Source organism: Sitodiplosis mosellana, unplaced genomic scaffold (assembly GCF_009176505.1).
Source record: "Sitodiplosis mosellana isolate CC-2019 unplaced genomic scaffold, AAFC_SMos_1.0 Smas_scaffold_1, whole genome shotgun sequence".
Lineage (NCBI taxonomy): Eukaryota > Metazoa > Arthropoda > Insecta > Diptera > Cecidomyiidae > Sitodiplosis > Sitodiplosis mosellana.
This window is the reverse complement of record NW_022595244.1, coordinates 828,418-841,366: the sequence shown is the minus strand read 5'-3', so window position 1 is coordinate 841,366 and position 12,949 is coordinate 828,418. Positions and strand designations below refer to the sequence as shown.

At 37.6% G+C, this 12,949-nt stretch overlaps 1 protein-coding gene across 24 annotated transcripts in view; it reads left to right on the top strand.

Annotated features, from left to right (window-relative positions):
• Positions 1-12,949, top strand: part of LOC129569624 (uncharacterized) — a 76,011-nt gene that overhangs the window by 31,980 nt on the left and 31,082 nt on the right. For 13 of the 24 annotated variants that reach the window (XM_055448668.1, XM_055448715.1, XM_055448825.1 and 10 more), the window contains one exon: positions 12,347-12,379. The exons of the other annotated variants lie outside the window; for them this stretch is intronic. In XM_055448668.1, coding sequence (XP_055304643.1) covers positions 12,347-12,379 — 33 coding nt within the window. The remainder of the gene's footprint in view (positions 1-12,346; positions 12,380-12,949) is intronic. 24 annotated transcript variants of the gene reach the window in all.

Below are 12,949 nucleotides of genomic sequence, written 5' to 3'. Positions count from 1 at the left end.
TTACGTACATATCTTGATTTGAAGCATGCTATTGATTACATAAATAGCAGACACACTGTCTGTGCGAGTGTTTCACTCGGTTGTGTGTGGGTCTTTTTGTGTTCTTGTCGGTGTGCCAAACGTTTGCTCTGCTAAAAGCTATGAATCGACCAATTACTAGGGTTCATGCCGAGCACAAAAACATTCGCGCGCACATCGCGCACATCGCACAATCACGTTGGTTGTGTGCATTTTATTGTTACAAATAACAAGTATGTCGTGCTCTCTTTCTTGACTTCGTTGTCTTTGTTCGACTCGCTCTTGGTTCTTTTTTTCCTCTGCGACGCGCAACGAGTCGACGTGCTTGCATCCCATTGGCCATTGTTAATGTTAATGATTTTCACTTCTGTTCGTCACACAATTGTGCTGATGATCTTTAACATTATTGTATGCATTGCAAATGTGATTCGACCCCAGCGGCAGAGAAAAAAAAACGATTTTTATGACGATTGCCGCAAGCAATTTGAAGCGCAAAAAAGGAGAACTTTTGACGTACTTGTGATTCAATACCACTGCATACACTTAGTTGTCACTGTCTTTGCTCTTTCTCGCTCGCTTGCTGTGCTCTCCATCACTAGGTTCTGAAATTACACATTGTATTTCATCTTGTCTGTTTGACTCGCACAATTCAGAGTTTTACCAGAGGCAACGCAGCCTTTCTCGTTCTCGTTCCCGTTTCTCGATCCAATACGGATACAAATTAAAGGGAAAAAAGAAAATTGAGAACGAACTCATGTAACAAAGTAACGAGCGAAAAGAATTGCCTTTTGGGAGCAAGTGAAAATAAAAGAAAAATAACGATGAAACTCCAAACGATATTCACGATTCCAAACGAACGATTTTTTTTCTCCAAAGCGAATCACCAAAATTGCAGTGATAAAAATCAGCGGACGAATAAAATGCAAGAAAGCAATACGCATCAGCTCATTCAGTTTTCCCAAGTGACATTTTCGCTCCACATTACTTTTTTGCCAGTCGTTCGTTGCTTTGGTGCTTTTCATTGCCTCGGCGATGTGATCAAATAAGAATAATTCTTCTTTTTTTTCTCCTTTAGCCCAATGGGAACTGTGACACAGTTCCTTCGGAACATTCTGGTGATCATTAAATGCAATCAATGAACGAATTAACTCCAATTGTTCGTGTGTTTTTTTTCTTCCTCGAATGGCATAACGATTGACTTCTTGCCATCGATGTTACGTAAACGTTTTGTTTTAATCGAATCCATTGAATTAGAATGGAAATTTCGGTGGAGGGAGGCAGAGAGAGCGGGAGAGTGAGAGAGAGGTAGCGTTCATATTTCCATAAATCGTCGAAAGCATTCGAAGTTTGGTCGGTGAAATATGGCTACGGAAGCAGAATGATAGATAAATTGCACTCTCCGTGCCGTTCGCTGTATTAACGACAATCGGAAACAATGATCCACAGCTGTCTTTTTCCCCCATTATTATTTCTGTTTTTCTTCTTCGATCACATGCTGCTCTTTTTTCCTGCTTTTTATAGTCGACAATTTGTTCGAATTAGAAATGAAAGGGTCCCAAGCTGCAGCAACAATGCTGTGCTTTCGGCTTTGCACCTGCTCCTATCGCATTTTTCCTATCAAATTACTTACTGCACTAATTTTCAAGTGGGAAAAAATGTGCGCGCCATGAAATTTGACACGATGAGAAATGGAAAGAGTGTTTTTGATGAATATTATTATGCTCCGGCCACTGACATTTTTTCCACTGAAGCTTGCTTTTTCTGGTTCATCAGAAATTCAAAGCAGCGAGACCGCATTTATATTGCATTAATAATAATTTTCCCTTTCGGTATTTGTAAGCAACAGCAGCAGCAGCAACAACAACGGTGGCTGATATGAAATATCATCATTTGTCGGGCTGGAACCCGAATACTGGCGCATTATTAAAATAGTTTGATGATTTTGCGGTTGTGCTGCCTTTTGTTTTCTTGCTATCGTGATTAAGCGAAAATTATAACGAGACAGCAAAGTCGACGGGTCCCATTGCCGCATTTTCAACAGATAAATGAGCCATGTATATTTTCTAAATGTTGGTTGGTTGACTGGCTGTTGTTTTTTTTTGTTTCGCTTGTTTTTGCTCGGGATGTGCTTTGCTGTTTTGTTGCCATCACCACAAACTCGGTCTATAATTACATTGGTTTAGTATTCACTTCTAGTTTACTTTTGCAATTTTGACATTCTATAATCTCGCGCAGCAATGGCGAAACCGACACAAGATCATAATGCACAGTTCGTCATTTTTTCTCACTTGGCATATTCTTCGTCTGATTTCACAGAATAACAACTCACCCATACGGCATAAGCTGTGGTGAGAGAGAAAGATAGCAACTTCTGATGAATGCGTCAAGTGCCTTGTCATGCCAATTAACTCAAAATTTAACTTTTCAAACCGGCTTTTTATTTACTTTGTTGGCAACATTACAAGTCTAAAAAGGAGAAAAACCATCTCTCAGCAATTGCTTTAATTTGTACCAACCAAGATGATCTCTCCCTTTGCCTCTATCTCTGTCTCGCGCTCATTTTCTCTTTTCATTTTGAATTGCTGTTTTTGGTGCCGGTTTTTTTTTCTTTTTTTGGTGTTGTTGTTTCTCTCTCTTCAAATTCAACTTTCTTGCGAAATGACGACGCTAGAGATGTGTGTTGTGCGTTTGTTTTGCCTTCTCGATCTAATTTGAATAAGTGATGTTGGTTCTGATATCTGATTCAGCGCATTGGCGCCATATTTCTGTTGTTTTGGTTATATTTTGTACCGCCGTATCGATGGAAACAGCAAAGGCGTGACTCCATAAAACCCATTCGAAATTTAAAAAAAACCGAACAGAAAATATCCCGCCAAATACAAACTATAATAATCCAATGGCATGGTGTGTGTGTTTGATTTTTTGTGACTTTCAATTTGAATCACAAATTTTGCCAGCCATAAAATATTCCAAATTCAGAGAAGCAACGGAACATGTTTTAATCGTGCATTTTCCGGCGAACAGCACGATGACATTCTCGATTCGAAAGGGGTTCAGGCAACACAAAAATTACCAGACCTGAAAATTCCAATCAATATTCATAGCGTTCGCATTTCGTCTTCCAATTCATTCGAGAATGTCAATGTATTTTGCCACCGCGGTGATGATAATTGCGAATACTCGGAATCACACACGTTGCCATCAAAAGTGGCACTTGGTCGTATTCAATCAATTTTGAGTTTCTCTCTCGAATTAATATCTAGACTAAATTGAACATTTTGACGACACAAAAAATTATAGATCTGAAACTAATTTGCAATGAGTTCAAGAAAGTTTTTTGTCCATTATTTGCTTGCAATATGCATTTTAATACAAAAGCAAAAAATCGTTATTATGTAACAATTTGGATTCTTGCTACTACCAAATGCTTTTTACTTCATTTTCTTGCAACAAAATTATTGGAAAAGTTGTCAGCAGCTCCTTTCGATCGAATGCAATTCGACTTTGTCCGGGCGTTGTAATCATCAATACTTTTTAAACAATCTTTGCATAGCTTTGACTCTCGTTATTATTATTCTCTTTCTTCTGCACGAAAAATGCTTGACAAAACTTTTCAAATTATTTTTTAAATAACTTCCGGCCGAAGAAAAACTAATTTAATATTTCGTTTTTTTATCTGTTCCATTGCAGGTAAATATTAACGCAGACCCAATAATAATGGATTATTTGTAAGAATTTGCGCAACGACAAAGCCATGAAGAACCATTTTTACACCGTCAACACTCGGTTTGTCGATTTGAATTAGCAACCATTTATTTTTTCAGTTTTCTCAGCAGAGATTTACAACAAAATTCAAATGTCATAAGTTCGTGATCATACCATAGAGATACACCGTAGAATGGATGAACTGAAAAAGATTCGATTTGAAATGTGTTTTAATTCTTTTCTATCACAATGGTTCAAATTGAATTCACACATTTAATTCGTGAAATTCCATTGTTGATTGACAGCAATTATTGAATTTATAGGTTGAAAAAAGTGTTATTAAAAGTTCAGAAGGAGGAGAAAATGAATTCTAAGCGACCGTCTAGTAGTTAAAGTTAGGGACGTCTGAGGGAAATACGTCGTTTATAATCATGTAATTGATTTGAATCCGTGAAAAAGTTATTTAAAGCATTTGTGTATGACTGTTCATCAAGTGTTGTTGATTTCAATATAAAGTGCAGACTGCAAGCTGAAAGTGTATGTGGCCACTTAAAATGGCACCTTGATTGATGAACGCTTCGAATTGAGTGTATATGTCAAATGGAGGCGAATGAGAAATGAGGTTTTGAATGGAAAATTATGTTCGATTACTTCGAAATGCTTTCAATTTGAATTGATGCGGTATATTTTTAGCAAATGCCATGTTCCACTCTGCTCTATTTAGGCATTCCATTATTTTTAATCCATATTCAGCTCAAAGCAACAAAATGGGGGGAAAATGCTCGCATATTTTGCCTTTAATTTATTTACAATGTGCATATTTTATCATCCGCCCTGGCATTTTATTTTCATCTATGCAATTTTCATGCAACGAGTTTATTATTCTCTGTATCACTCAAAATGATTTTTCCCGCAATTTGTGCAGCTCGGCGTTTTTTTTCTCTTTCTCTCTCTCTCTCTCTCTCTCTCTCTCTCTCTCTCTCTCTTTATCTCTTTCGCTTTTCTATTTCCCGTTCTGGCCTGTTGTTTGTTTGTGTGAACTATTTGCGTTCGTGCGCCACATGGAATTTTGCTGCAACGACAATGCAATAGTGCGCTAGGATGTTCATAGTCGGTTTTATAAATCTTAATGCATTTTTCATTAGTGTGTCTCTCTTTTGCTCGCAGCTTTCCGTTGCTTTCCGGTTACGTTTTCTCGCTCTCTCTTATGTTTGTTTACGCTGCTGCGCTGCGTTGCCTATTTTTTGATTCCACTTAGCCGATAATTATTTTTCCATTAGCAACATCATCAGCAAATGTATTTTTATATTTCGTAGTTATTTTTTTCATCTCTCGCGATGTTATTATTGTTGCTTTAATGCAGTCAGCCCCACATCATGTTCGTGGCACACATTTGAAACGCCTACAAATTCATCGCAAATCTGCAATCAAGTCATGAAAAAAGCCCGAAGTCAGCGAAAAAGAAGATGAAACGAAAACAAAAATTCATGTTTAGAGCATGTTCGTGAGTGATATCACAATCGTGTAAAGCTTCGAATGTCGTGCATTGCCATAGATTCGAACTGTGTCATCCGCGCACAACGAAAATGAAATCCATTCATTTTGCGAAACGAGTTGGCATCCTAACAGAGAAAAAATAAAATATTTGGCGAGCCAAATAAATCAATGCGCTCGTGTATTGTGCTCGAAAATGTTTCACTTTTTGCCAAAATTTTGTTGTTGTTGCAAGCGAAGATACGCTAACGTACGCATACTTGAGCATGTTGAAAATCACAAGAGTAAATAATCGAAAATTAAATGTGTGCTTCAGAAAAGTTTACTGCTCAAATGTTGACCATGACGTACATTCCAGCCACTCTTGGACACAAATACGCTGCGTGTTCTCTCTCACTCTCTCTACCGGAAAGGCGTATCGAAATTGATGCTTTTTAAGGGCAATCTGGACGTTCCATTTTTAAAAGGGGGAGTTTTTCCCATTTTGATAAGAGAGAAAAGTTGCCTGAAATGACAAATGCACGAAACAAACACGTTCAAGATAAATTGTGTGCTATTTACAAAGCTTTTTCGCATGTATTTTCGCCTTCGCCAACTTGTCCATGCACACCGTTCACTCTCTTTCATCAAGTCAAAACCTGAACAACAACAGCACACATACACACAACAACAACAACAAAAAGTAAAACAAATAATGATAATGGCAAAAATAGAGAAATACGCGCATGAAAGCGGTAATGCCTCTTTCTTTCGTGTGTGTATGTACTTTTTTCATTCTGTTTAATAGATTTTGTGTGTTTCGGAGCGCGCACACATTTGCTCATTCGTTCGTTCATTCGTTCATTCGTTTTGCTCGATACGATGTCAACGTCAAGGTTGTCTGAAACACTTAAGTTACAATTTCATTGTTTGTTATTGTTATTTATACATTATTTTTAGTTATGTATGAAATTCGAAGATTCGAGCGACCCGGTCGAGTGTGTGCGACGTGCAAATGATTGAAATTGTTGTGCTCGGTGGTGCTTTTGCTACTGTTACTGCTGCTACACTGATGTCACCTTGCTTGGCCCCATGTTATATGTATTTTTATTTGGTTAATTGTGTTGAGCTCATGCGTACGTCACATTTCCCATCTATTATTTATTCATCATTATTACAGCTTATTTGCCACTATTACACTGCCTGATGTGATGATGATTATTTTACTAACGTTGGTTTTGTGTGTTTCTTTTTTCCCTGTCTCCTTTTGCTTCTCTCTCACTATCTCACTCTTGTTCGCTCTATACTTTCTGCCGACACTGTTTTTAATTCGATTTGAAGCATTTGCAACGCTCTTCAGTGGGTGACGAGTCTTATCATTCGTCTGCTTTTCAACAAGTCTCTCGAAATGATCGGAATTCATCGAGCACAACCAGCCACATACTTATTCGCTGGATAGAAAAATCGTACGATTCTGAATGAATTTCCATTCGATTCGAGTCGACGAACAACAGAGGGAAGAAAACAAAACAAACAAACACACGCTCACAATCAAGCACAACGAAATTTAAACGAAAAACTGCGTTCGTAAACCGCAATAACAAAGGGAATTCCAAAGTAGAAGCAGTTTTAATTTATTTGATTCCCACAATGGATTATGGCGTATTGTCGAATCGAATTGAGTCATTCGCTTCGAATGGTTCAGGTTTTGTTTTCCTACGCTAAATTTAATGCATTTTTTGTGTCATTGTTTATTCTCGCTCTCGTCGTTTATTGGCGTGTTTGCGTAACTGTGCCTGACTCATACACCTGGAATAGTTGATTTTAACGACAGCAGGTGAACAACAAATAGTCGGCAAATCAAAACCGAATTCGCTATCTCTCCCTACCTCTACCCCATTTCGTTGTATATGGATTATTCGATTGCCCCGTTAGATTCGATCACACTGCATGCTGTCATACTTCCGCTCAGTTTGTTTCTATACGAATTGGGGAAAGAAACAAATTCTCAAGTTGGGATGTGTCACAATATGACAGCGCACGAAATTTCCTTTAACTCTTTTGATTAAGCACGTGAACCAACTGACGATTTAATTTGCAATTTTGCTATCTAAACGATAGAGGAAATGACAAGGAGGAGGTTAAAACCCATCGCTTCATTATATATTAAGTAAGCACTGAAGAGTTCAAATGTTTCGTGCCCGGCTCATGGTCATGTACGTTCTTTCTTCATTCGCTTGAGTTGATTCGCCCATCTATACTTGACATGTACATTTGAAATGACGACGCATACTATGTCGATATATTTAGTTCGCTGCCGTTCATCGTACCTCGTCCATGGTGTTTGTGCGCAGAAAATTGGTGAATCAGCTAGGTGAGATCGACCGAAGCGTGTGTGTGTTTGTACCTAAAAATGTACACCAAATGTTCTATTTACTTGTGCATGCTTCGATGAACGGTCTCTCTCGGTGAGCCATAAAAATGGAGTACATTTTGTCATAAGGGATTTAATCTAGGTTTTTTGATCTTCAGCGATTATAATAATGGCAATGATGATAAAAATAATACACACGGGCGGAACACAAAAGGAGACGGTGCGATACGTGTTGAAAAGCACTATGTGCGCACATTTTACTGGCATTTCCGTGGGCCTCGCCATTTAACGCTGATAAGCCAAATATAACAAAATAAGCTCAAGTTTTTCACTCGGCTTTTTCGCCCATTTTCTCTCGCTCTCACTCTCGTTCTTCACATGTATCGACAGTCAGTGTTATTGTATTATAATAATCTTGTTGAATTTTGCTCGAAATTAAGGCGATTACTCAACCCTTGTTTTACTCAGTCAGTGTTTCCTTTTTGACCTGCCTGATCCAATCCACTTGGCTCGGATGCATTCATCATTCGAAAATCATCGCCTGAAGTTTAAACAACAATTTGTTAGATGTAAAATTGCTGACTCATCTACTTTGAGGAAGAAAAAGAGACGATGAAAAAAAAGAAACCCAACGAATTTGCACAGAAAGGCATCAACGCAATCAGAAACGTTATCATCATCGATTACTCTTCCAATTCAATAACAATGCAATTACAGCAAAAACTCTACAATTTCATTCAATACGATATATTGTTGCGAATCAACGAAAGAGCTAGATGTAGGCTGCTGCGGATGAAACAATGATTTTCTCCGTCCAGTTATTTACCATTTTCTGCTGGAATTTCGAGTGGGCATCTGATTATTTCATAATAAAAGCTTGAGGGTTTTTTTTCGGAGCAAAAATTCTCGAAATTATTTCAATTGCAATTCCATTTAACTGGGCTTTAACATTGTATTAAAGTAACAATTCCATTGTTTGTAGCCATTCGAATGCGAACCAAAAGTGGATGTTGTTGTTTTTGCTGCTATTTTGGTTGTTTTTCTGCCTTGTAGATTTGCTTTATCCCACAAAAATGATACATTTATTCCACACCAAAACACATAATTCTCTCATATTTTGCAATAATTTCCCGTGAATGCTTCGCTTCCTACGGATTTTCTCTTTTTATCTCTCTCTCTCTCTCTCGTGCTTACGCTTAAATGCCGCTTTGTGTTTGTGTGTATGGCATAGTTTTTTGGTATAAACAAGCAGATCTATTCAGAAATATGGCAATTATTTATGCTTACGTCCAGAAACTAACAACGAAAATTGCCTTATTTGTTTTTTTAGTTAACTGTAATAAATTTGAATTGTATTCAGTTTGGTCACCACGGCGCAAAAATTACTGCAAATTTTGCTCGATACATAATCTGAAAGAGATCCCCTTTGTATACGAGTAATTTTCATTCATATCATTCGGAATGAGATTGCTGCTGTTGCTGTGGCTGTTGTTATCGTTTTTCATGCATAAGTCTAATTGAAACGAAAACTTGATTTCAAAGCACACAGATGATGTCCATTCAGGCCCAACGACCGTCTATTTTTAGTTCTTTTCATTCCTTTTTACCATTTATCAAACGGACAGAGTCTTTGGAATAAGTTTCACAACGAAAATGTCCACGTAATTAAAAATAATGCGTTGGAAAAACGGATCCGGAGCATTCCGTCACCACTGTGATTTGAGCCCAAATGTAGAAGAACAGAACAACGATAAACGAGGACATTTTTAGATAAACAAATTTCATGTAATTTTTATGTAAAGTATGAGAAAAACTGTGGCTGAAATCTGACTGCTGTTGCTGCTGCTGCTGCTGGGTTGGGGTGTTGGCCACATTTCGGGTCGTGTGTGCTCGCACGAGGTGCAGAGCGATAGCAAATGGTGATGCTGTGACTACTGTACCGAATGGGGCATAAAATAAAATAGAGACAATTTGATGAATACATTTTGGATTCTTATCATTCGTTGCGAATGCGAAATAGCTACGGGGACAAAATGATATTTACTCAAATGAATAGACACCACAAATACACGAACCGCTCTCTGCAAATGGTGCAAATGTGCGCCGAAGGACAGTTTTCATGTTGATATATTCACCGTTGTGCGTATCGAAGCAATGTCTAACGCAATCACACACACCAATCCAAAGTGAATGCTCTGAATTTGCAATTTATATTGAAATTCTGCACATAGAATGCCGAGAAAAGACTGAATAAGAAGCGGACCTAATCAAATTACATATACATTCACCATCTATATAAAAGCAAGCATTATATATACGTGCATGTACCTCGGCATAAGCATCCTAACGTGAAAAAACGTGAACGAAAAAAATCGATTAAATTGCTAGTATGTTTTTTTTCTCTCTTCTGTATGCGGCATTCAGCCGTATCGTATACGGTTTTATTGTTCTAGTTTGTGGTTGTTGTAGGCAAAAAAGTTATGCGAGTCCCTTTAGTCGCCGCCAACACTCATTCAATCCACCGTTGTGCGCGTTGCTCGTCGGCCCGGAATCAATGGCTGATAGACGACAACATAGAAACGGTACAACCCGGCATTTTCAAGAGAATAGCGGCAGCAGCAGCGACAGCAGAAGAAAAATCCCAACAACACACTAAACGACCTGAAATAAAACTCGGCACTGATTCATCAAAATTGTTATTCGACGCCATTTAACGAACGGGGCAGAAGAGAGATCGAGCTTAAACGAATCGCCTTTTTGTGTTGTGGCTGCTGTCTTTTATGGCGTGTGCGTGATTCTCGAAATAAATTGTACGGATCATAAATTCGACATTCACATCAAATAGTGCTGAAACATTTTGCACAGTTCAAACCATTGACACGGAGGGCTATTTTTTTGCTCGTGTGTGTGCGCTTGGTTATTGAATTTCTTCCCTTTTTTTGCTAATTGTTATTCTAATGATGATGGATTCAATGAGACGTCATTAAACCAACACCATTTCCATTTGGGTAGATTCACTCACACACAAAGAAATGACTTCAGGTGAGAGATGACACACACACACACACACACACACACACATGAATTGCTATTGAAATTTACCCAGTCAAAGCGATACAAATGGGAAAAAGTTTTCAGGGCAAAAAATGAAATGCAATCCTCGGAAGTTTTAATTAACATTCATGTTCATCAGAGAAAGAAAAAAAATCCATTTTTTTTGTGTGCCTCTGTAAATCACACCATCCATTTTTGTTTGACATACCAGCGATAGAAAGCAGAATGCATCACCACACAATAGATAACAAGCAGCAATTTTGTAATTAAACTCTTTTTGTTGTTGTTGCTGCTGCTGTAAATGACGTGAGCACGCAACAAAATTTATGTATGCGAATCTAATTTCCCCAAGGCCATTGAAGCTACATTTTTTCGTTGTTGTTCCTTGTCATCGGCGACGATGATGATGGCTGTGGCGGTGGCAAGTTTGTTACCCGCGCTTCGAGCCACTGGAGTTGTCATCGGCATCGTTTCGAGCCACGTACACACGATTTTCTGTGTCGCAATCATTCATGCGACTATTTTGGTTTTTGTTTTTATTCATGTATGCAGAAAAATGTCGGAGTATTTTCAAACTACATGTTGTCGTGGATTTTTTTTTATCTCTCGTTCCTTTGCTGGGTCGTCGTCGTTTCATTTCTGCCTGCATTGTTCACAATTTTCCATTCATTTGGAATCGTTCCATATATATATACGCTACGCGCTGATGATTCGGTGACATTTTACATTTTATTTATATGCATACCATCACGCACACGCAAAACAGATAAAAAACAACAGATTTTCAAATAAAACTGAAAACGGAATGTAATTGGAAAGAGAATTACGCATAACAATGTTTTTTATGACAGTGAAATGTGACATTTTTTTGCCAGTTCGGGTGTGCACCAATTTTTTTCATCCCAGTTAGCAGTAAACTTTTGTTTATGGCTCGTTTCATATCAACGATAGAAACTATTTCATCAAGTTTTTTCTTTTGCTCCATAATTGTGCACTGAAATTTCTGTTCGTTTTTTCCTTCTCTGCATTTGCATTGAATCAAAAAGAACCCATTAATTCTTGTTTACCGAACAAGTAATGATTTTTCGATGCTATCGGATGGCTTTTCGTATTTTCGAATGAAATGTGTATGAACACATTGTGGTGGAATGACAGTTGACCCGTGCACTAGACAAAGCCAACTTCAAATCAAACGGAAATCATAAATTTTACCCGCATCTTGTTTTCAAAAGAACCTACTGCATGCATATTGTGTTTTCAACTTTCAATCGCACAAATTGAACTCGAACAGTTCAAGCGACTGGATCTGCTCGTTTTCGCATTGACGCACATTGTTTGTCTCGCAATCGTATGATTGCATGATGATATCGATGACGCGACCATCGTCTCGTTATATTGTGTGTCACATTGTTCGAAAGCTATCAGCGTGACATTTCCAAGCTACAATTGTTATAAACAATCTCTCTCCAATTGAGTCACAGACTCAAATGAAAACATCATTGAAATGTTTACCAATTTTACGATTTCATGAATCGAAATCCAAGAATGAGAAAGAGAGAAAGAAAGATAGAGAGAGAAAGAGAGCGAAAAAGCATTTCACCGACAACAAACACTGTATACTTTTCTATCCACCAATCATGCAAAACCAAAAAAAAAAAACAACAATTCATAATTCATATCCATTTTTGTCATTTTATTTTTCTCTTTCTTCCTCCAATACAGAATAAACGAATCATTTCCTACGTTTTACTTCAGGTCAGTACACATCACTTTACATTTCCATCATTTTTGTTTGTTTCTTTGTGTATATGAAGTATTTGTTTTTATTTCTGTTTTCTGTTTTCTGTGTTTTGTACAAACAACTGTTTTTTGTGTTCCATTCGATTCGTGTGATTTTCGTTGTGATTGTCCAAAGAAGAAATAGAAAATTGTGTGCCGTTTGCAAAGTGAGATAACGAAAAAAATGCTTCCACGAAATGAAAATTGAGAACTTGGTGTGTGTGCTGTGCTGTCGTCGCACGCGTACAAAACTCTACAAAAAGCAAAAAATGCCATATGCTCAGAACAGTTCGCCTGCAAAACATTATTACTGATTATTATGAAAAGCTATAATCATCATAATGACACAGTAATAATGCAGTACATGTATCTATGTCAATCAGACGCCCAAAATTAAAATAAACGATGTATTCGCTGTATTTTTTTTTCGTCTGTTTTGTCGCTGTGAACAAAGGTGAAAGCGATTCGTATTTCATTATTAAATATGCAATGTATTTTCAACATTGTTATCGTTTGAAATCGATAAAACAATCTGGCTTGAACGTT